Raw genomic sequence first — 24,328 nt, 5'->3', positions numbered from 1 at the left:
ATTTACATTGACATTTTCATAAATAAAATTTTGTTTGTAATTTTTTGTATTTTATTTAATATTGCCTACTCATAGAAAAAGCATTGTATGCAACGTTGTATAAGTAGTCAAAAAATGCTCATGGCGTATTTATTAACAATGTTCGCCTTCGGCTCACATTGTTACCCACGCCACTCACATTTTTTGACCTCCCTTATAAAACTGTTGCATAAAATACTATTATCTATCTAGCACGTAAAATTACATTTATTGCACCTTACATATTTTTAAGCATGACCACAGTATAAATAATAGTACTAGGTACAGAAGACTCACTCTCTAACAAAACGCGTCTGTTACGATCAGAACAGATATGGCCGCTAGGTGGCGACAGCGCCACGCGCGGCTTATGGCTAGCCACCAAAATTGGTGTTGAACGGATGCACTTGTAGCTACCTGTTGCAAAGCGACGAATTCGCGGAGTGAGCCACGCCTGACATGACAACAAACGATCATTCGCTTTGACAAAAATGTGAATTTAGATTGATGAAGGCAATGACTAGTCTAAGAAAAATTGCTTTCATTCTGCCAGTTAATGTAGATGGCGCTGTATGGCTCCGTACATTATGCGGCAACTCTGGCTGCCAAAAGTTAAAGTTTAACAAATCAGCGTCTACAAAACATAATAGCGGTACAGCGCCATCTGTTTTGACTGCCAAACTGTATTTAAGCTTGAGAGATATTGCCTCGGTCTGGTGAGAACGGCACCCTAAGAACTCATTTAGACGATGCGAGAACTCGCATGCGAGTTTCATTACATTGCGGTTTTTGATCGGTCGGTTGAATTGGACGTAACCAACAGTCCGCAATGTAACTAAAATCGCATGCGAGTTCGTGCGCCGTCTAAATCAGCCCTAATTTTGGCCGCTAGAAGAGCGTAACTGCCTTTAATTTCATCTCCAAATACGGCAACACCTCATAAGCCACTCACTGGTGGCCGACAGTTTACTGGTTTTCGCATCGACCCGTGAGTGATGGGCTGCCAGTTTACTGCTTGTCGAACCGAGCATTAACGGGTTGACCGCCACTTGAAGCGATAAAGGTAAATATGTAGGTTTGTTGCCCCTATTGTCGATTTCCAAACACCCACTGTATGTTGTCGCAGTCGATAGTGCAAGCCCTGTTCAAGCTTAAGCGGTATTGCCTCGGTCTGGTGCGAGGCCGCCTCGGTCTGATGAGGACGGCAGGTCATGTGGCCGTGTCGGGGGTCCCGACGTGACAGTAGTCTGTTAGCGGCACGATTACTACCTGGATCTGAAAAAAAATCAATTATATTCTATGGCAATCCGTAGCGAATATACTTAGTCCCTATATGGTTATAGTGATGTATAACTTAATGTTGGTCAAGCAGATCTTGTCAGTAGAAAAAGGCGGCAAATTTGAAAAATGTAGGCGCGAAGAGATATCGTCTCATAGAAAATTTGAAATTCGCGCCTTTTTCTACTGACAAGATTTGCTTGACCATCTATACTTATAAAATATTCTGAGTATTATTTAAGTTTCGATTGGCATTTTCTAAAAGCATTCTCTTGGCTAGCCGCTTGCGTTATTCTACAAAGAACTGTCAAAGTTAACTTACTCTAAGTTGGTCCCTGTTGGGCCCCAAGAGATGCTTTGGCTCCGGATTATCGCACCTTTCGCTGCATTTCGGACAACTCCTGAAAAATATAAAGTAAAATTTGATAAATGTTAATAATCTCTGAGTATTATTTTTTTCGATTTGCTTGTAATCACTAGCGACATCTAGTATCAAGTAGCAAGCAAGTATATTCAGGATGGTATACCACCTGTCCAATTTTTTGGTCCAATGTGCATTTGCGTCTCACATTTTTACAACTTTCTCACATACTTACAATTGCACAGTTGGAATACTACCCTAGCCAAGGGTTTAGTAAACATTTCATGACTACTGGCGACATCTAGTGGCAAGTCGCAAATGATATTAGATGTATGCCCGGATTAGTTTCATCTAGCTCGTAGCGTAGTCACGTTAGTTTGAATTGGTAGTTGCAGTTGGTTGTATATTTCAAATTTGTTGATGTATTGTTATTATTTTTGCATTGTATGTAAATTCAATGTTGACGAGTAAAAGTGCCCTTGTGGCCTATTTGCTGAATAAATGTTGAAGTTTTGAAGTTTTTTGAAACTCAAAGGTCTCTATAAAGCCCGCTCCACTCTCGTGCGCGAATCGCGGTGCGAAGCCGCGAACGCGAGTGTGGAGTCAAATTCGCTGATCTACCTAATCGACTCCTCACTCGCGTCCGCTACACGAGTGTGCAGCGAGCTTTACTCCAACTGCAATGGAAGGATAGATACGACTCAGAGCGGAAATCGCTCTATTTGTTATGGAATATTAATTAAAAAGGGGCCCATATACACGGTGTAACATGAGTAAACCGAATAATTTTAACAGCGTATTCCTGATCATATTTAGAGACAAAAATGTCCTATAAACTTTTTTGATATTCGCCTAGTCTCAGAGATATTATTAAAAAAAAACAAGTTTTTATTGTTACATAGTGTAAAAGGCCTTTTTAATGGTGATGTTGCTGCTATGAGACGTAGTCTAAATATCCTTATTAATAGATGTCAAAAAGTGACAAGTAACACTTTGCAAAAAGTACGTTCTACGAAAAAAAAATGGAAAATTCAATTTTAAGTGACAAGTTTACCAATAACATTTATTTTTTATGTACAAATACATTGAATTTTTTTTTAAAACCAAACAAAAGAAATTATTTTTGGCGAAATTGACCTAAACTCATATATTATTAAATTTTTTACTTCTTTTGACCACAGAAATGCGTGGTTAAAATTATTCGGTTTCCTCATGTTACACCGTGTATACATACTCCTTGTGCGGCTGCGAGGAGGCGGAGGCCTGCGCGGGCTCGCGGCAGGCGGGGCGGCACGCGGGGGAGTACAGCGGCGTGTTCAGCTCGTCGAAGTCCAGCGCGCCATCTATGTTCAGCACCCTGGACATGTTACAACAAATCTGTTCATACTTGGTCTGTAGTGTGTGTGCTATGCCTCACCCACACACAAGCATAGCTTTAACATATACCGGGTGTGGCCTGTAACACGAGCAAATAATTAAAACATAGAGTGTACTCCTCAAACGGTCACACTTTTGTTCAACAACTTTTAAAAATTATGAAGTATAAATACTCTCTATTTTTCATACAAAATAAATATTATCTTCAATGGACGCCATCGCCACGACATATCATTGTGATTGACGTTGCTTGTCACGCCTTAAACATAACAAAATTCTCAATTCATTGCGTCTTAGAATAAACTTTAAAGTGTATTAAAAATCAAACCACAATCTATTTTTAAAAGTCGTTGAACAAATGTTGGTCAGTATGAGGAGTACAGCCTACAGTTTAATCTTTTGCTCATATTACAGGCCACACCTGGTATAAGTGCATGTACGTGTTATTTAAGTGATTATACGTTACTCGGAGCTAGTTATTTTCCTTTAACGCCCAACCTCGCATGGCGACCTTGATGATTTCGCTTCCTAAATTTATTTTTAATCTGACGAAGACTTATAAAATTTAACGGAGCGGAAGATATAATATCTCCTACAGGTTTTCATTAATCCCAATAGAAGACAGACGGAACCTAAACCTGTAATCCCATTAACATATGCACAACAGAGCTAAAATACAGAAAAAGTAAATCGCCATCTAAGTATAACAAGGACCAAGCACGCGATGGTGTAAAGAAATTGCCAGTCTTATACACGGTGGCCAAAAATTGAGTGCATTCCCGTTGCCAGGGAGGTTTTGCGATACTGTGCAACAAATAAAAATTTGGCGGTTTCATACATTTTGGCAGGTCGATTTTCTTTGGGAGGGTAAATTAATTTTTCACGTGTTCAGGGTTGGTCCCATAGTAGAGGTTACTTACTTACTCCTCTGGCGCAGCGACCCAAAGTGTGTCTTGGCCTCCAACACGACTACTCGCCACTGATCCCGGTCCTGTGCCGTTTCTCGCCACACCTCCGCCGTCGCTCGCTTGTATAGTAGAAGTTGCTCAGTATAATCCCAAAACCAAATGGAATGCACTTATTTTTTGGCCACCGTGTATTTACCAGCCTCCGTCAACTCACCTATTTTGGGCGGAGAACCTGTGTACTCTCTCCACCACAGAGGCGATATGTTCCACGCCCTTCTGCACGCCCCAAACTAGAAGGCCGATCTAAAACAATAAACAATACAGGTAAGCAGAAAACTTATAAATATATATATAATAGGTAAAATTAGAAAAAAAAACTTTGATTTAACCTCTAAGGGCCACTTGTACCATCCCACTAACACGGGGTTAACCGGTTAAACCAGTGTTAAATTGTACTGGTAACAATGGTAACTTCAGGTTTTACTGGTTAACCCGGGTTACTGGGATGGCGCAAGAGGCCCTTATAAACCTAAAATAAAATTAGAAAAAAAAAACTTTGATTTAACCTCCAAGGTCCACTTGCACCATCCCACTAACTCGGGGTTAACCGGTTAAACCGTTAACCCAGTGTAAAATTTTACTGGTAACCATGGTAACACCAGATTTAAACGGGTTAGTGGGCTGGTGCAAGTGGCCCTAAGGCTAAGGGTCGTCCAATATTTTGATCCAGTCCATTGCGTCTCACTCTCTCATTAAGCAAAATGTGAGACAAAAATAAAATACACATTGGACAAAGAAATACCTACAAAGAAAAATTGGCGGTAATATTTGAATCAATGATATTAGAAAATATAATTGAATTAGTTTCGTTTTGGAATCGAACGAAAGAAAATAAAACCGACTCTGTTCAACATAACAATGACTTAACATTTTAAGAAAAAGTTTTTACTAGTAGTATAAGGGCCGCAGAAATCTAAATGTCGGCGGCCGATCGTAAGATCAGGCATATCGTGAAACGTGAAAATCTTTGACTCGTTCCCTGAATCGACAAACGGGGCTCCTATTTCTGGGCAGTTTGCCCTTCGGGTATCTGAAGCAACCTAACGAACCTATCTTACTTATATATTGGTTTAATGTGATTATCCTCAAAACAATACACGGGAACATTACGATTTGCCTGATCTTACGATCGGCCGCCGACGTAAATATTATAGAATAAAGGCACAACTGAGGTCAAAAAATGCTGTTATCTGAGACTAAATGATGAACGTAACGTCATGACTTAGTGCCCGATATTTTAATGGCTAATCTTCCATAAAATAAATAAGTTTTTGGCAAAAAATTCATTATGAAACTACACAACGGGACTTAATCGCGTATTTAAGTTTTTAAGTTTTAAGTTTTTTTTTTGTGTAAATAATCGTGAAAGTTTAAAAATTTCATTTTTGGTACAAGCTTTTATCGCCGACTGTACTTTTTTTTCCACAGGCAATTAATACTCATCGAGAGACAATTCTAAAAACCCCAAACACATTAGGTTTCGTTGTTTTATCACAGAGTTCCTATGGCCACCTCCTGTCTCCATCATCAGATCAGCTCGATGACACCATAATATTGCATTGTCACCCGACTTACGTATGTATATGTATGCAAATTTCAAAGATCAAATTTAACTTGCAAGATTTGATTACACACAGACAGGCAGACAGACAACGTTCAGGTGAAACTAAATAAAGCTTGTAATAAAATAGTCACCTTGACCCGCACGTCGGGTTCCTGCTGGTCGTCGTACTCGGGCGCGTCTGGCGGATTCTGGCACGTGATGGACACGCGCACCGTGCGCAGCACCACCTCCGGCACCTGGGGACAAATCACTGAGCTTGAAATAGGCGTGTCAATGGAATTTGGACGTTGTACGCGGGAGTTATGGTCCATATTTAGTCGCAGTGCTACTCTCGAAACTTGCGGCGTTGCCGTTTAATTTGGTCTGGTACAGAACCTCCAACCGGTAGGTGTAGAAGTTTACTCAATTCCCCGCTAGATGTCGCTGTACCGGCGCCATAGTAAGGCTACATCGCGGTGTTAAGATTTTTCCTAAATCAATGGCGTCTCTCAGTTTGGTCATGGCAGGTATCGCTTCTCGGCCTTTTGGCTAAGATCAAAGTGTAGTATCTGTTCTTTTCAGCTTAATATCTGAAAGTTCCCTCACTGAGGGACCAGTATATTAAACTGATTTTTGTAAACCGACGGGATGTTCGGGGCTCGCTCCACTCCTAGCGATGTGACGAGTCCACTTTTTTTCGATTCGAATCATTCGAATCGATTCGGCCACTGATCCGAGTTGAAATTCGAACTGACTCGACTCGACGGTTTGCGTGGTTCGCGACAAGGTCACGGGCCGCGGAGCCGCAAACGAGTCAAGCGGCAGTTGTTGTAAACAGAACCTTCAGGACACCGAATTAAGGTTTATTTTTCAATGGCCATACTACCAGTGAACTCGACTCGGGATGGCAAATCAAGCGGCAGTTGTTGTAAAAAGAACCTTCGGGCTATGGAATTAAGGTTTATTTTTGAATGGCCTTAGCGTAGCGTTGACTCGGCTCGGAGAGTTGGTGAATTGGCGATTCATTCGCCGAGTCAGCGGATCGGATACCAAGTTACCAGTCAGTTTAGTGGCCGAGTTGATTCGGATTGCCAATAGTCTTGATTCGAATCAACTCATCTGTAGGTTGATTCGGATTATTCGAATCAGATAACTCGACTCGCCCATCGCTATCCACTCCCGTCACGGGTCGGCCCGGCATTGCAGTGCCGCCGGGATTGGCCCACATACTTCCAATAAATCTCGTTTCACGACTGACAATGACGGTCGTAGAATTAATGCCTGTCATATTCTAACAAGTATGAAGGTGCGAAAGAGACAAGTGACAAAAATGCGACCATGATACTCATGATAGCCGTGCAGGAGCACTTTGGAATCTATAAATCCATCTCCATCCACACCGTGCGTAACCAAGTGATGCGACATCGCAACATTCGGGGATCGAAATGGTGAATTGAAAATTAATGTACTTACATCAAATGTGCCAGACCACACGATGAGCATGCTCTTCTTGAACCAGACGCCCTTCGGGTACAGGTCCACCGTCCACTCAGTGAGCCGGTCGCTCGACGACGCACCCATGCTCGATTTACTGAAAATTACACGTTCACATAATTAGGTACCAACCTAAAGCCCGCTCCACACTCGTGCGCGAAGCCGCGAACGCGAGTGTCGAGCCAAGGTCGCAGAACTGCGAAATCGACTCCACACTCGTTGCGAAGGTGGAGGGGGCTTAACATATGGTATTTCCAATATATTTGTCTAATGTGCATTGTGTCTCACTCTCTCATTAAGCAAGATGTGAGATGCAAATACACATTGAACAGATGGAACGCCACTCTTACATACATGTGTATGTAAGGATGGCGTTCGTTCGTTGGCGTTTATATATTATATTCGTTAGCTACAAACTTCACCAGACGTCAGACGTTTACGAGAGCAAATAGACAAGTTATAAAAAAACGCTATTTTATTTAATTTAGTTTATCACTCATGGATGCGAGTGAGAGCTGTATATTTTAACCCCCTTATTCATAAAACTTTACGGGCCTGATTTAGTTAAATTGAGTCGCTTAACTTCAAACTCGGGTAAATCCATCTGTCAGATTATGCGATTTTGGTATTAAGAAAACGTAATAGGGTAGATATTTGCTGAGAGGGCCCAATGGATTTACCCGAGTTTGAAGTTAAGCGACACAATTATGTTTTATCCCTTTCTTACAAATACATAAGTCTAAATGACAGATAAAGACAAACGATTATTAGCTAATTGAGGTTTGTATTGCGTTTATGAATAAGGGGGTAAGAGTTTCCCCGATTTAAGAATTAGGTTCGCCTCAGTTTGGGATTTTTAAAATCAGGCAAAACAGGCTAAGAAGAAAATTCGATTTCGCATATTAATGATACATCCAAAAAGTTTCTTTCGAGTTTTTTTTATAGGTATATGAAATGGGAGCCACTTCTTCTGTTCTATTCTGTGCTAACCTGGAGAAGATGAAGGTCCTGGTGTGGTAGCAGGGCAGCGAGTGGAAGTTGTCCACGCCGAGAACCGAACCCCAAGTATCTTCAGTGTAGAGCCGCGGTGTGAACAACATGCGACCTGCCTCCGTTTGCTGGATCTCTGCTACGCGCTCGTATTGACCTAAGAATCCAATAAAAAGATGAGAAATGAAGATGAATTGGATAAATTGCCTTGAACTGAAGTCGAACTCGCGATTAGGTACCACTGTACCAGTAAGGGGGCCGTCCAGAAATCATGCGATCGTTAAGGTGGGTAAGAAAAATATCAGGAATGATCACGATGGGGGAGGGGGGGTCTCAGAGAATATATCACATAATTTTTTTCAAAGTAGGAAAACCAAAACAACAATATTACTCAAACATTTAATCAGATCAAATAATTCGCTTTATTTTATATGCGTATTTACCCATTAAAAACACTTGATTAGCGTCTAAGGGTACCCGTATCATAATTATCACGTGATCTTGTGGCTGGGAGGTCGCGCTAAAATCACTAAATATCACCAAGGGGGAGAGAGGGTCTAAAAATAGGCCAAATATGATCACACTATTTCTGTACGACCCCTAACCCGCTCTGACTACTAAGCTACCGAAACTAGCCCGTCTGCAGCGAATATTTTTAACATGATGCTTATATTCAAATCTATGACATCTAATAATAAGTTTTTGACAAAAATTTCATTTTTGATACAAGCTTTTATCGCTGACTGTACTTTTCTTACGATATACCTACAACTAATACTCATCGAGACAATTCTAAAAACCCCTAACACAATTAGGTTGCGTTGTTTCATCACAGAGTTCCTATGGCCCATTGATATAGAATAAGAACTGGATACCCAATCAGCCGCAAAAAATGGCCCCGCAAAAGTAACGTTAAAACAGATCACGCGTTACTTTTTCATTTAGTCTTGTTTGGAACGCTCATATGTGAAGTCACTTGTGAAGTTGTCAACAATGACGAAATGTGCAGTAAAAATATGCAAAAATAACAACGATAAAAAAAGGAAAAAGGATGGAATATATTTCTTTCGGTTAGTTCTTTTGATAGCATCACAGAATTTATGTAATCTGGTAGTAATTTCATGGTTTTGAATAAATTATTTTGTTAGTACCAAAGAATCCCTGTCAAGGAACAAAAATCTAATGAGTCGATGTGAGGTCTATATATTTTTTTATTTTTATATAGAATTCGTAAGGAATATTATTATGTTTAAATTCAAGATTTCCAAGAAAACCTATGCGACGTGCAGAGTGGACTGCTATTATAGCAAGAGATAGGGGTGATGCACTTTTTAAGCCATACAAAACGGCACTTGTGTGTTCGGCCCATTTCCCTGTTTCCGAGATATACACGACCAATAAGGGCCTACATCGTCTAACTGCAAATGCTAAACCTGTCTTAAAGGTAAGTCAGTTGATTTTGAACTGCATTCTTAAATTTATTTTAATGTATAGGTCATACATAAGTATGTGTATTGAGTGGGAGGTCACGCAGAGTAAAACGTGATTAAACTATTCGTTTATACTAAAAATATATTTTCATTATCAGCATGTGACCCTCTTGAACATTTTGCTACACCATGATTCCCAAAAAGTGCCTATTAATATACACGGTGTTTTTTTAAAGTCCGTTAATTTACTGAGATTAAATAAAGTAATTTTCTCAAAGAAACCGCGCGGTTTCCTGACTAACTCCATTTTGGAGATCATCAGTGATTTATTTTAATCGGATAAGGCCAAGGGCCTATTTATATATTGATTAGTATTTAGTATGAGTTTATACATTTGCTACTAAACACAAGTACTATCTCGGACGATCGATTTTCGAAATGTCATTGATATTTCATAGTTTTCAATTGTTTGGTGGATTTAAATATAATGTCCGTGTTACAACAACGTTATTAATTATTTAAAAAAATAGTCCTTCAGATTCCTTAAATGTACTTAGCCATACTGCGAAGTTAACGGAGTTAAAAAAACACCATTTATAACTAGGTATAACATGTAAGAGAATTCGTCGCAAGCTTGTTTATCTAGTAGTTTCATTTTGGGTCTTCGTATTATTCCAGATGTCGGAGATAAATGCCCATGACATTCAAAGCCCAAGTTGTAAAACTATGAATGATGCTCAAATGGCGGAACTTAGTATGAAATAATTATATATTCTATATAATAAAATTGATAAACATGTAATATACTTAGATACGGAACTTTTTTAATTTTTATTCAATATGTGTCTTCCTTTTATAGACCTCTGCTGGTGCCACTGGATCAGACAATTGCAATCAGTTGTCTATAAAGAGTCCTACTCCGTCAACATCAACGTATCTAAGTGTTGGTTCCATATTCGACAGTCCCAGAAAAAAAATAATGAAAGAGGAAATACGCTTGTGTCAAAAGAAAATAAATAACAAAAATAAAGTAATCAAGAATTTAAAAAAACAAAACAATAGACTGAAGAAAAAGAATTCGAGTTTAAAGAATGTTATCTCCATTTTAAGCAAACGCGAAAGCATTGACCATTCTGTGCTTCAAGATTTATCAAAACATGTAGAAGTGACAGATACTTTTAACGCAATGTATTTAAAAAACATGAAACATAAAAAGAGACCCTTTGCCAAATATCCACCAGGTGCCCGCAAGTTTGCGTTGACACTTCATTTCTACTCCCCAGCAGCATACAAGTATGTTCGTAAAATGTTTGACACATGCTTACCACATCCGAACACATTATACAATTGGTATAGCAGTGTAGACGCAAAACCCGGTTTCACAGGCGAAGCCCTTGACAGACTGAGAGATAAAGTTAAATACAGCGAAAAGGAAATAATTTGTGCATTGGTCGCTGACGAAATACATATTAGACCACAAAAAATCCATAAATCCGGCAATCTTTATGAAGGCCTAGTTGACATGGGTCTTGGAACCGACTGTTCGAATGAAATCGCAACTCAGGCATACGTCATGATGTTAGTAGGAGTAAATGACTCATTTAAAATCCCGTTTGCGTACTTTCTGATCACAAGTCTCAAGGCAGAAATGAAAGCACACCTTATCAACATTGCCTTAGAAAAGTGTCACTCCATAGGTGTCAAAGTAGTTTCGGTTACTTTTGATGGATGCAAAACAAACACTTTGACAATGAAACTATTGGGCTGTCGATTCGATGATCCAGCAAATATGAAAACTCACTTCAAACACCCTTCGGCTGATTATGATGTTGCGGTTTTGCTTGACGCATGTCATATGATCAAATTAGTTCGAAACACACTAGAGAGCAAAAAAATATTTTATGATGGTGACAAAAAACCTATTAAATGGACTTTCATTCCTGCTCTTCACAACTTACAGGAAGACAACAAATTGCACCTGGCCAATAAGTTGACCCATCGGCACATTGAGTTTAGGAATGAAATCATGAAGGTAAAGTTGGCAACTCAGGTACTGAGTCTTAGCGTAGCCAATGCCTTAGAATTCTGCGAAAAGCACCTGTGTTTACCGGATTTTGCGAATACTGGCGCAACAGTCAACTTTATCGTGTTCATAAACAACGTATTCGATTTGCTGAACACAAAAAATCTCAAAGACCACGGATTTAAGAAACCCCTGAACAAAACCAATGCGACCGAAATTCTCGCTTACATCTCGAAAGCCAAAAATTACTTGGCTTCCTTGACTATTAAAGTCCACCATAAAAAAACGATTAAAACAAAAAAAGAAACTAGGACTGTTCTTTCTACGGAAGAAACACCCCTCTGGAAGGCTCAGGCTGGTACAGGCATAATCGGCCTCTTGGTATGCTTGGAGAGCCTTGAGTACCTGTACGGTACACTAATAGCCGATTCTCAAGCTATGTCCTATCTGTTGTCGTACAAATTCAGCCAAGACCACATCGAGCTGTTTTTTGGCAACATCCGTAGTCAGGGAGGATACAATAACAACCCAAACACCGTGCAATTTAAATCAGCATATAAAAAGCTTTTAAATCTTTTAATGCATTTGGAACTAGGATCAAAATTCACAGGAAACGCGATTCCATTAGAAAATATTCCAATATTAAGTGGTCAGAATACAATAACCCATTTAAATAATACATCTGTTGGGTACCGGGAGGACATTGAGCGGGAAACAAATACGGAAGCGCCCAAAGAGACCGCCATAGATACTTTCATGCAAGCCAACTGTGACATTTTGTCTGGAGATTTAGATGAATCTGGAAGCTGCTCAGAATATATAAAACAAGTCATAGGATATATAGCTGGATTCGTTGTACGAAAGTTGTTGAAAACCATTCGATGCGACATATGCGCAAAAGCTCTTCTGGCGAAGGAAAGATCCGATTTCCATACATTGATCGACATAAAAAACTTGGGCGGACTCTTCTACACATCTAAAGATGTGTTCACGGTATGCAGAACAACTGAAGCTATTCTGAGGCGTAACATGCGAGCTGGAGTAGAGAATAACAGCTCTATTATAGCATTCAATGTCCTAAAAACATTTATGCAGGTAAACATTTTTCCCGAGAAAGAACACAATAACAACCACACGATTGTTTTGATAAAGGCCATCACCAATTACTATCTAAACGTCCGCTTGCACTATATTGCAAAGAAAGAAAGTGCGAAGGGTAAATGTAGATCTAAAAGACAGTTATTTAATAAGTTGAATTTATTTCAAGGCAATTAAAATTTTAAGATGTAGGTATGTAGTTTAGTTAAATACTTAAAAAAAAACCGGCCATGTGCGAGTCGGACTCGCGTTCCAAGGGTTCCGTACATTAAGTCCATAGACATAGGATTCGCTTGCGCTTGACAGACAGCTTAAGTGTGCGAAAGGGAAGCCATCACGTATATGAACATCCCATAAGTGCGAAAGAGTCAGACTACCAATGAGAAAACGTAACCACTTTTGAGTTTGACGACGGCCGCGGACGGCCAAGAGCGTATCACGGTAATTTTCAAATTGAAAAATATACATGGATTAGGACGAAAAGTATTAAATAAAGTAATTCAGTGAAGATGGTGTCTTGTAGTTTGCCGGATTGCAGTGTCACAGGGCCAAATAATCCAAGCAAATACTCATTTCAGAGGATTTATGATATTCCGAGCGAAATTTTCATAGCGATATTTTGTCATATTAACAGCGTAAAAAGTGTAAGAAGCCGGTTTATACAGTTCATTATAAGTTTTTCTTCCGTTCCGTGCTAATATTTTATCATATTAGTCAATAATTTAGAATATTTTGTGTAAAAACATAAACTGTTAGTTTACGCTAGGGCTTGACAAAATGTTCATATGACAGTATCGATAACTTGTCGGTATATTAATAGCTATGTAATTATTTCTTCACAAGACATTATTAAGATATTATCTTTTATAACCGACTTCAAATAATGATGATTGTTATACTTTTTTGAAGGTGTTCATGTTTAGCGTGTCATGATAACTTCACTTTCCAATACAGTAAGACTTACATTAAGATAAGTCTGCAACGATTTTTATGGCAAACGCAGTGCAAGTGTTATTTATACGTCATAATGTCATAGAATTTTAGTGTTTAAAATAACACATTTGAAAAAGTAGTCGATAAAGCAATCAAACATCGACAGATTATTAATATGTTGTAACATGACATCACTATTTTTGATCTCACATAGACAATTTACGCACACACTTGCATTTCATTTTTGGTCACACTTTTGAAGATTGAGAGTTGTTCTTTGTCATATAATTCTTTGATTAAGTCCGACTCACGCTTGACTGACACACGGAACCCTAAAAATGTTTTATTATAACTAACGTACACAGGTTCTCGGCATAGCTTATTTGAGCTCCCGATAAAATTAAACCATGCCAAGAACCCGTGTACGTTAGTTATAATGTGTAATAACTTATTACACATTATAAGTATATAATAACCGCGATAGTTTAAGGAAGAATATAAAGTTTTATTTCTCATTTTGATTTTTCTGTAAAATTATATTAAAGTATACCAAAGCGACTCCATTCGTTCATTATTTTAGTTTGACGTAAATACAATGGTCACGTGACGTTTCATGCCATCGCATTAAAAGTTTTAACATTGTTGGTACTTATGTTTGCAAATTTGACACTTAATGCTTACGGCAGTAAGTTCTTTTCCGTACGAAACATTTATCTTGACTCAAAATTTACGTAAGCGTTTTTATCATCAATGCAATTGGTGCGAAATGTCATTCTGCTCCACATTTGTTGACGTTTTTGTTCCGCTCTGTGTGTCTATTTCTAATATTAAGTCAGTGCTATGGCCACCTCCTGTCTCCATCATCAGATCAGTTCGCCAGTACCATATTATTGTATTGTCATCAGAACTACATACAGCTGCCAATTTTCATGACGCTACGATCCTTGGAAGATGCTTAAATTAGTTATCTTACATTCCATTACATAGTTAGTTACATACAGGTCGAGAGTTCACGGCCACCTCCTGTCTCCATCATCAGATCAGTTTGACAGTACCATATTGTTGTATTGTCATCAGAACTACATACAGCTGCCAATTTTCATGACGCTACGATCCTTGGAAGATGGTTAAATTAGTTACCTTAGATTCCATTACATAGTTACATACAGGTCGACCTAATAAAAGCTTGGTAAAAAGAAACTGGTAAATCGAATCCCTTTGTTTGACATAATTATTGAAAGTCATAATGTAATGATTGTCAAATAATCATTAGTCATATATCTGAAACCGTTAACTTTTCAAGGTTATCCTATAGATAGGTTAGGTAAGGGTTATTTTATGGCTGAATGGTTACGCGTTTCTGAGAAAAACCAAATTATGACTAACGAAAATTCGGACAAACAATACATTATGACTTAAAACTTTATGGGAAACAATAGAGACAGAGAGTAAATTTGAATCAGTCAAAGTTACCTGACTGGTAGCTCATGGCGATCGCCATACGCTCCATGAAGAACTCCTTGTGCTCTTGAGTCAGCGGACAAAGAAGTAATTTCGCCAACTGGTTCGGACACATCATGGGGAATCTGAAAACATGATAATATTGATAATATAAGTATATATGTATATGGATAAATGATTTTATTGTTTTGACCCATACTCATTCACTGATATCTATGTGGTAAAATTGTGAAATACGAAACGGTGTCGTCACGCCATCTAACCGAGCATAGGCCAAAGGTGTCTGCGCCATCTATGCGAGAATGACTATTTCTTGATTTCCGAGGCACGTTTTTTCCTTAGACTTTATTCATGTTATACGAAGTTACATATGTCTTTGCCTATTCCCGTGGTCGGTGTTACCTGACGTGTGAGAACACGGCCGGCACTAGCGACAGCCAGTGCGCCTTTTTCTCCGCCTCCGTCAGGTCGCTGGTGTTCAGTCGCTCGCGCTGGCATTCTAGCCACCGCACTACAAACCTGGAATTAATTGAAAATGTTTTACTTTATTAATAATACAGCAAAAAAAACTCCTGCTCCGACCACACCCACTCCACGTTCCATGTCACCAAGAGAGAGTAGTTACCGATAGAGCGTCATCTCGTTGTGCAGCACGAGGTCCGACTGCTGCAGGAGGTGCAGCAGGGCCTCGCCCTCGAGCTCTGCGAGCTCCTGCTCCGACCACACCCACTCCACGTTCCATTCCACCAAGAGGGAGTAGTTACCGATAGAGCGTCATCTCGTTGTGCAGCACGAGGTCCGACTGCTGCAGGAGGTGCAGCAGGGCCTCGCCCTCGAGCTCTGCGAGCTCCTGCTCCGACCACACCCACTCCACGTTCCATTTCACCAAGAGGGAGTAGTTACCGATAGAGCGTCATCTCGTTGTGCAGCACGAGGTCCGACTGCTGCAGGAGGTGCAGCAGCGCCTCGCCCTCGAGCTCTGCGAGCTCCTGCTCCGACCACACCCACTCCACGTTCCATTTCACCAAGAGGGAGTAGTTACCGATAGAGCGTCATCTCGTTGTGCAGCACGAGGTCCGACTGCTGCAGGAGGTGCAGCAGCGCCTCGCCCTCGAGCTCAGCGAGCTCCTGCTCCGACCACACCCACTCCACGTTCCATTTCACGAAGTTTTGACATGCCTACGAAAGAGTAAAAATAGAAAGGTTAATAAAAAATTGTATACCCAGTACATATACCCGCTGTTCCGGTTAAACTTTGCTCTTTTAACCTCATTGAAATCTACCAATCAAATAACGAAAGCTTTTGACACCTCTTGGAAATGGCAACCGTTTATCTAAACTCGAGTTCTTTTCAACTTGATAGAGAAAAAAAACAGAGTTTTTATTCGAGTCTGTAATTGGTGTTTGGTGTTTTCGGCAAATAATAAAATTACTTGATAGAGACCCGAAACCTTTTAAGAGAACTCTCGATTTTTTTACAAACTATTTCGAAATGCATTGTCTTTATGAATAATTTGTGCATTAGGTACACAAATCATACAATGACGCCTAATTTCTTTACTGTTATTTAGGAAAAACCTATAACGGAGTTGTTGACGGAGTCTTTATTCGGAGGTCCTTCTGAGTTGCTCTTAAATAAGACTACAAAGAACTTCACTTGGGACGGCATTTAAAAGATTCAAAAGATTTTTAAGCGCAGAGTCACGTAAAAACAAGCTGCGTTCTTCAAATTGAGACAAGTTACTACCAACACTACTGAAACCTCATGGTATAATAATATACTCCGCCTAGTACTCTCTTCCCGTCTTTTCGTGGTCACGTGACTGACACAAGCCTACGTCATCATGCGACAGCGCTATATGATAATATGCGATAGCGCTATACAGAGTGATCAATCCAAATGGGTCAGTATGGAGAAGTCAGAAACTATGAGAGATAGCGAAATCTGTTCTTAGGAACCATGGCTTCGATTTTAAATTCAACAATAATGGCATTCAATTTTTTTTTTAATCTGTCATACATAACCGGGATTCGAACATGGTCAATATCCTTGTTGTTTGTTTGTATGGCAACTTTTAAACGATGCGTGATAGGGGGGTGCTCGACCAAATATCATAGAGGGCCCCGAGACAAAACAAACTACATAAAAAAAAATTCAAAATGGCCAACTTTTTTTTTTAATTTTTTCAAGTTGGTTCGAGCGCACTGAGATTTGGCATGCGGCGAGCCTAGGGGCCCAAGATTACTATGACATAAAAAAAATTAAAAAATCCAAAATGGTCAGTTTGGGGTCAGCCTTCGGCCTCCCGCCCTGAAGCTCACCCTTCGGGCTCGCTTAACCTACTTGGAAATTTGACTTTACCCGTGTCCGCCGCCATTTTGGATTTTTCCAATTTTTTTTTTTGACATGGTAATTTTGGACCCCCAGGCTCGCCGCATGCCAAATCTCAGCGCGCTCGGACCAACTTGAAAAAATTAAAAAAAAAGTCGGCCATTTTGATTTTTTTTTAATGTAGTTTGTTTTGTCTCGGGGCCCTCTATGATATTTGGTCAAGCACCCCCCCTATATCACAAACACACAACAAGAATATTGACCATGTTCGAATCCCGGTTATGTATGACAGATTGAAAAAAAAATTTGAATGCCATTATTGTTAAATCTAAAATCGAAGCCATGGTTCCTAAGAACAGATTTCGCTATCTCTCATAGTTTTTGACTTCTCCATACTGACCCATTTGGATTGATCACCCTGTATAAAGTGGCAACGTTATTGTGACGTAGGCTTGAGTCACTCGGGGAAGAGAAGACCATGTTTTATTAGCAGAGCTCGGCAGGGGTGAGCCATTTTGACGTCACTTATGTCAAGTGTAGATATTAATATAGACACACTTTAGAAAGAAATATTAAAATAACACTTTATTAATTATAAATAAACTAAAATGACATTGCCTTATGTACAAATAAACTTTAATAATAGCATATGGATGGATATACATATTATTTGAAGAGGTTTACTAAAAAAGCTTGCTATAAAATTCATTTGTTTTAATGGCGACGTAAAGATCGTAGCGGAAAGGCAGCCTTAATAAAATAATTTCTTTAGTTATTAAATTACACCACATATACCCTCGAATGACAAGGCATGTCCATGTTGTGCAAACTCTGAAAACAGCTCACCCCCGCCGAGCTCTGTTTATTAGACTACGTGAAACCTCTTAATGTAGATATAACCTTGGCAACCGGCGCGTGTCCGCAGGCCATGGTGTACTGCATCCACCCCACCAGCCGGCCGCGCTTAGCCGCCTGCGCCACGTGCGAGCCCATGTAGCGAAGACATAGTGACACCAGATCCTAAAACCATTGTTTTTAAATTCCGTTATAACCGAAGGTTGACTGGTAGAGAATGCCTCATAGCATTAAAGGCTTCGTCACACAGTCGCGTTTTCTGGGCGGAGCGTCTACGTCCTGTGTGACGGAACCTTAAGTCCGCCTTTTGTACGATTTTATTTCATTTTTCTTCATTGGGAAAAAAACATATACAGCAATAATATTTACAGGCAAAATTACTAAATAGTAGATAAAGATATTTATGTATTTTATTAGGTATTTTGTGCAATAAAGATTAAATAAATAAATAACATAATTTCGCTAAGGTATATTCAGAGTAAGAGCATACCTTAACATTGTATTTGTCAGCGAGAGACAGTACGGGAAGCACAGTGGTATGTGATATACGGATCTGGCCCGTGTAGAAGTACCTGCAAAAACATTCACATTTAGAGGTAAATACATAGCAATTACTCGGAGTAATTAACAATGGAGCCGCCATTAACAGGCGTTCCCCTCTGTCGAAAATAGGCGGCCAATGGTCAACCACATGTCAACCATATGTATGGACTGACGTTTGTCTGACATGACGTACTTACCTATACATTTGATGTGCCCCTCTCCCGCAAAAAACGGCAGACTATTTTGTACCGAAAATTTTAGACATGGCGTCTCCGTTGGTTATATCCTCTAAGTAGCATACGTTCACAACATTTCTGTGGAGCCTAATATTCTGATACCGTATGCTCTGGTTTCCTAGGTTAGCGGCGCCGTCATATAGCGGCCGTCTCCATACAAATATTACGATATCCATATTTAGTATGGAGACGGCCGCTATATGACGGCACCGCTATCCTAGGAAAACCGATCTTTATGGCACTGGTCCCACCGCGAGCTAGTAAGCTATGAGCTATCGGCTATAAACACGAACAAAAGATAAGCACTCCCGTGTAAATAAAAGAGACACGGCGATATTTATAGTTACTCGCCCAGCGGTGAGCTATAAACATCGCCGTGTCTCTTTTATGACCTCATGATGACCAATCTGTCTCAAACAACATTTTCTTTGACTTATGTGGGCCAATCCCGGCGGCACTGCAATGCCGGGCCGACCCGTGACGGGAGTGGAGCGAGCCCCGAACATCCCGTCGGTTTACAAAAATCAGTTTAATATACTGGTCCCTCAGTGAGGGAACTTTCAGATATTAAGCTGAAAAGAACAGATACTACACTTTGATCTTAGCCAAAAGGCCGAGAAGCGATACCTACCATAACCAAACCGAGAGACGCCATTGATTCAGGAAAAATCTTAACACCGCGATGTAGCCTTACTATGGCGCCGGTACAGCGACATCTAGCGAGGTATTGGGAAACTACATGTGCGTAGTATTGCGATAACTTGCCCTGCTACAGCAAAGGCTGCTGTAGTTCTATATAATAATAACTTTGTAAATGTGTCCATGTGTTCTGCAAGTATGATTACTCATAAAACTTACTTAAGAAAGTGTGGAAAGACGGCAGAGGCCTGAGGTGTCTCCTGGAGCACTATGCGACTCTCACGCCACTCGCTCCATTCGCGGTTCATTAGCATCACCTGGAACCATCAATGGTTGGGGTTTAGTGAAGGGGTTAATAACTGTAACTGACACGCTGTTTGAAGGCCTAATGGCAAGACCATGGTAATTCTATACTATAATGTTCCATTCTTGTGTGTACAGTCAGCAGCAAAAGTTACTAAGCGGGCGAGGTGTTCAAAATAACCTTGACACACTCTTATTCACTTAACAATAAAGTCGCGTCAAGATAATTTTGAACACCTCGCCCACTTAGAAATTTCTGCAGCTGACTGTACCCATGTTCTAAAGACAATAAATGAGTTATGAAAAATCTCTTAACGATTTACGTGAGCAAGTAAATCGCTTCATGTCTGGCTAGCATCTTTACGTACTGGTATCATCACCGCGGTGATATCGCGGCAGTGGTATCGGTGAAGGAAAACATCGTGAGGAAACCGGACTAATCCCAATAAGGTCTAGTTTCCCCTCTGGGTTGGAAGGTCAGATGGCAGTCGCTTTCGTAAAAACTAGTGCCTACGTCAAATCATGGGATTAGTTGTCAAGCGGACCCCAGGCTCCTATGTGAGCCGTGGCAAAATGCGCGACGAAGAAGAAATATCTTTACATACCTGGAACACCTCACTGCTGGCGCAGAGTATGAGCCGGTGCGCTGGGTAGGCTACTCCTCCCACCTCCAGCACCAGATCGCTCATCAGCTGCTCGGCATACAGGGTCGCGATCTTGAGCAGCACGCTGGATGAATTGTCCACCTGGAAAATGGGTTTCTTTTTCTTTATAATCAAGATATAACCTCTACCCGCCCATACGTCAAACCTTGCCAAGCAAAATGAAATTTTATTTTGTCAACACAAAGTTCAAATTAGAATAGAACAGGAGACCTTTTTATGGGTCTGTGGGCATACTTTTTACTATGATTCTGGGTGCATTTCCAGGTTTTGGTTGATGGTGGGGACTGGTATGTTAAATATGGATACTTGATTTGTAAATTTGCTGTGGCAGATTTGCCCTAAGGTCCAGTAGGCCCGGGCTTATACTCTGTATCTTAGTTAAGGATAGATGAAAACATTACATGATCAAATAATGTAGGTTAAAGTCAACTCGTTCAGTGACTGATCCAGGCAGTTCTGTATTTGGTTGGTTAACAAATAAATGTTATAACTACCCGAAATTTACAAATTGTTTGTTTACTTTTATTTAAATACCTAAAGATACAGACTATAGGGCGGCAATGCATTAGGGCCGGCAGCAAGACGGCAGTCTATGTGACGGTGAAGTGTATCTTTAGAAAACGATAATAAGAAGCGGATTTTATATAACTAACAACAAAGATAAGCTATCTATAAGAAACGTAAAATGTACTATGTGAATCTTAAAACTGTCCTTGGATCATTAACGTTATCGAATGTTCCCATTTACGAGTATTCAAAAGAAAGAGCATTAGGGAAACTCTATTTTGTAACAACCATTAGATACCTCAGATGCTGTAATCAATTTACATTTAGAAACATAAAATTTACCTCGAGATCTTCATTCTTCTCACTCTCTTCAGACTCTTTTTCCGCGCTCGTGGACGGAGTCTGGCGGTCCACTGTGAGGAAACTCATTTTGGCATTCGCACTATTTTACGAGATTGTTAAAATTTTGATCTCCTTTCACTGTAATCATTAGGATTTAATTTTAATTTATGCTCAATTTATATAGGCATAATAATGCAGCAAAAAGAAATGTCAATATTAAGGCGTTCTTAAAAATATACATAACTGCAAGCATGTATTAGGATGGTATTCATCTGTCCAATATCTTGATCCATTTTGCATCGCACATGTTTCTTAATGAGAGAGTGAGACGCGATGCACATTGGACAAAGAAATTGGACAGGTGGAATACCACCCTTACTACAGTTCCAAACAACGACAATCAGAAAGAACATCGAGAGAACATCAGAGGGGCTACCGCGAAAATCGAAATTCGCAAATTGCGGGGATCTTTCTCTTTTACTTCTAGGAAGGCGTAATAAGAGTGACAGAGAAAAATGCCCGCAATTTGGGAACTACGATTTTCGCGGTTATAGCCCAGTGTCCATGTCCCAAATGAAAACCGTTATGGGTATGCATTTTTTTCTCCATTGTTTGAGTTCATTTCTATTTTGGGAGTCTCAGATATATTTAAGCACGTGCAAAACACCTCAATATTTTTTTTTTATTGGCAAGGCAATGGTGATGGGTAATATCATGGTAATATGGTACAAAACTAAACGCTAATTCACAAATGAAAATTGAACACAATATGATATCTGCAAATTTAAATACTTTTAAAATAATTTAATTTTCAAAGTAACTTATTATAAAAAACGATAGTTATCATTATCATATCATCGTCATCACGTCATCACCGTCATCGTCATCATTATTTACGTGGAGTGAACGAAACGCATTATCTTATCATGGTTTGATTTTTGGTTTGACACTTGATTTGACATTGGCATATAAACGCAATTAAAGCCGGGATAATATTATTTTTCTTTATCAATTTACAATAAAATCCACATATTTGCTTAGCAAGAACATGTTTCTAATTTCCTCGGCAATAACAAAACCATAAAGTACACAACCATGGGTTTAAGGAAGAAAAAGAACATAATTACCTTGACAATATGTATGGTAATTAGTTTCATACTTTATCAACTATATTTCTTTCTATCCATTACTTCGGCTGCCAGTAGCGACAGAGTGATTCCAGTTCACGTCGCGGATATAGAAAACATAGTGCACGTACGGGCAGAATCTGATAAATACATAAATGACCATGGAGTCATAAAGGGTGTACTATACTACAGGATGCCGCAGTACAGGCCAGATGCGAAGGACGAGTTTAAATGTTTGAAATCAGATCAGTATATTCCATTTGAGCAAGTGAATGATGACTACTGTGACTGTGAGGATTCCAGTGATGAACCTAGTACCAATGCCTGTGTAAATGGTACATTTTATTGTGATAGCCAGAGCAGTAATAAGAGGGTTGCGCCTAATTCTGTGCCTTCTAGTAAAGTCAATGACGGAATTTGCGACTGCTGTGATGGCTCAGATGAATGGTTACGGGAAAATGATGTCAAATTACTTAGTCAAGCAAATAAAAGACATTATAGATATTATGGAAGCAAATGCCTTAATCAATGTTGATTACTTAACTAATTATATTTATGTATATTTTGTTTTTAACTATGTACAACTGAAACCTCTTATCTAAGTCAGCTATTCCAATATTACAGGTCAGGTATTTGATTTGCATAGATACTATTTGAGATTTTTTTAGTTCTTATTGTAACAGTATGAGAATAATGCAAGTTATAATAGTACTTGTACCTAATAAATGAAATGTAAATTGTATTTTGGTGAATCAATTTTAACATACTTTGTACTTAAACCAAAAACTATCTGGAAATTTCTGGTATTATAAAAGAAAATAAGTATCTTAAAAATTAATTCACCCATTTAGTTAGCTATTCTCTGAAAATATTTCTATGATCGTGTGTAAATATCAGCTCTTATTTGATACCTATTTTCATGGAGTAATGGCAAAATTAAATGCAAAAATTTGTAACTGTATTTTATTGTTTGTAAAATTTCTTAAAATGAAAGATCTCTGAATTGATTAACTATCTTGATATTTCATCATATTAGGTAAAACAATACTACTTTACTTCCTTACAATAAAATTTGTGCTTAATCTTGTACATAACTAGAATAAGATCATTTTTATTATAGCTAAGGCTGGTATTATTCCACCTATTCAATTTCATTGTCCAATATGTATTGCGTCTCTCATTTTGTTTTAATGAGAGAGTGAGACACATTGACATTGACTGGAATACCACCCTAACAAATATAATATAATATGATGCATAATAATTGAGTTCCTTAGTAAATTGAAGTGGATTTGATCTCTTTTGCAAAAGAGTATTTAGATATGATTTAGATTATTTTTTTGGCTTTTTGGTGTATATTTAAACTGGACTATAACCGCGAAAATCGAAGTTCGCAAATTGCGAGGATTTTTCTCTGTCACTCTAATTACGCCTTCATTAGAGTAAAAGAGAAAGATCCCCGCAATTAGCTAATTTCTGTTTTCGCGGTAGCCACTCTTTTTTTTTCAACAGTAATTAAAGATATAGTAAGTAGATAAAGTAATAGTAAAAGACTGAAGTGTAATATTTAGTTAATACACAATTTTGAACTTATAAGTTGTTTTACTCCTTCATAGTTGTGATGTTATTGCATGTAACATTTCTGGAATAGCAAGTGTCCATAGGTCACAAAATCGCTAACCATCAGGGTGGGCCGTAATGCTTGTTTGCCACCAATGTGGTAGGTACAAAACTTATTTAATGTTGTTAACGGGTCTAACACCATTAAATCGCGCGATTTGCGATATGTACTTTAAACTGGTTTA

The 24,328-nt window shown here is 39.1% G+C and overlaps 3 protein-coding genes, 1 non-coding gene and 1 pseudogene across 4 annotated transcripts in view; 3 read left to right on the top strand and 2 right to left on the bottom strand.

Annotated features, from left to right (window-relative positions):
* LOC134673969 (synaptic vesicle glycoprotein 2A-like) overlaps positions 1–24,328 on the top strand; it is a 396,395-nt gene that overhangs the window by 114,713 nt on the left and 257,354 nt on the right. The window lies entirely within an intron of this gene.
* LOC134673415 (BTB/POZ domain-containing protein 17) lies at positions 220–21,600 on the bottom strand. The gene is made up of 15 exons (XM_063531403.1): positions 21,397–21,600; positions 20,488–20,628; positions 19,799–19,896; positions 18,652–18,733; positions 18,207–18,326; positions 16,017–16,153; positions 15,377–15,493; positions 14,987–15,099; positions 8,030–8,186; positions 7,019–7,136; positions 5,698–5,802; positions 4,157–4,245; positions 2,892–3,014; positions 1,619–1,697; positions 220–1,293 (listed from the first exon to the last, which is right to left on the bottom strand). Exons 1-15 carry the CDS (start codon positions 21,481–21,483, stop codon positions 1,228–1,230), a joined length of 1,632 nt encoding a protein of 543 aa, XP_063387473.1. The 5' UTR covers positions 21,484–21,600; the 3' UTR covers positions 220–1,227.
* Positions 6,075–6,257, top strand: LOC134679723 (U2 spliceosomal RNA; annotated as a pseudogene).
* On the bottom strand, positions 19,373–19,565 carry LOC134679721 (U2 spliceosomal RNA). The gene has a single exon (XR_010100390.1). It is a non-coding gene; the product is annotated as a U2 spliceosomal RNA (small nuclear RNA).
* LOC134679566 (uncharacterized) lies at positions 22,339–24,104 on the top strand. The gene has a single exon (XM_063538524.1). The coding sequence runs from the start codon at positions 22,492–22,494 to the stop codon at positions 23,056–23,058; it is 567 nt and encodes a 188-aa protein (XP_063394594.1). The 5' UTR covers positions 22,339–22,491; the 3' UTR covers positions 23,059–24,104.

This window comes from Cydia fagiglandana, chromosome 2 (assembly GCF_963556715.1).
Source record: "Cydia fagiglandana chromosome 2, ilCydFagi1.1, whole genome shotgun sequence".
In the NCBI taxonomy this organism is placed as follows: domain Eukaryota; kingdom Metazoa; phylum Arthropoda; class Insecta; order Lepidoptera; family Tortricidae; genus Cydia; species Cydia fagiglandana.
The sequence above is the reverse complement of the archived record's forward strand: the minus strand, read 5'-3'. Positions and strand labels throughout refer to the sequence as shown.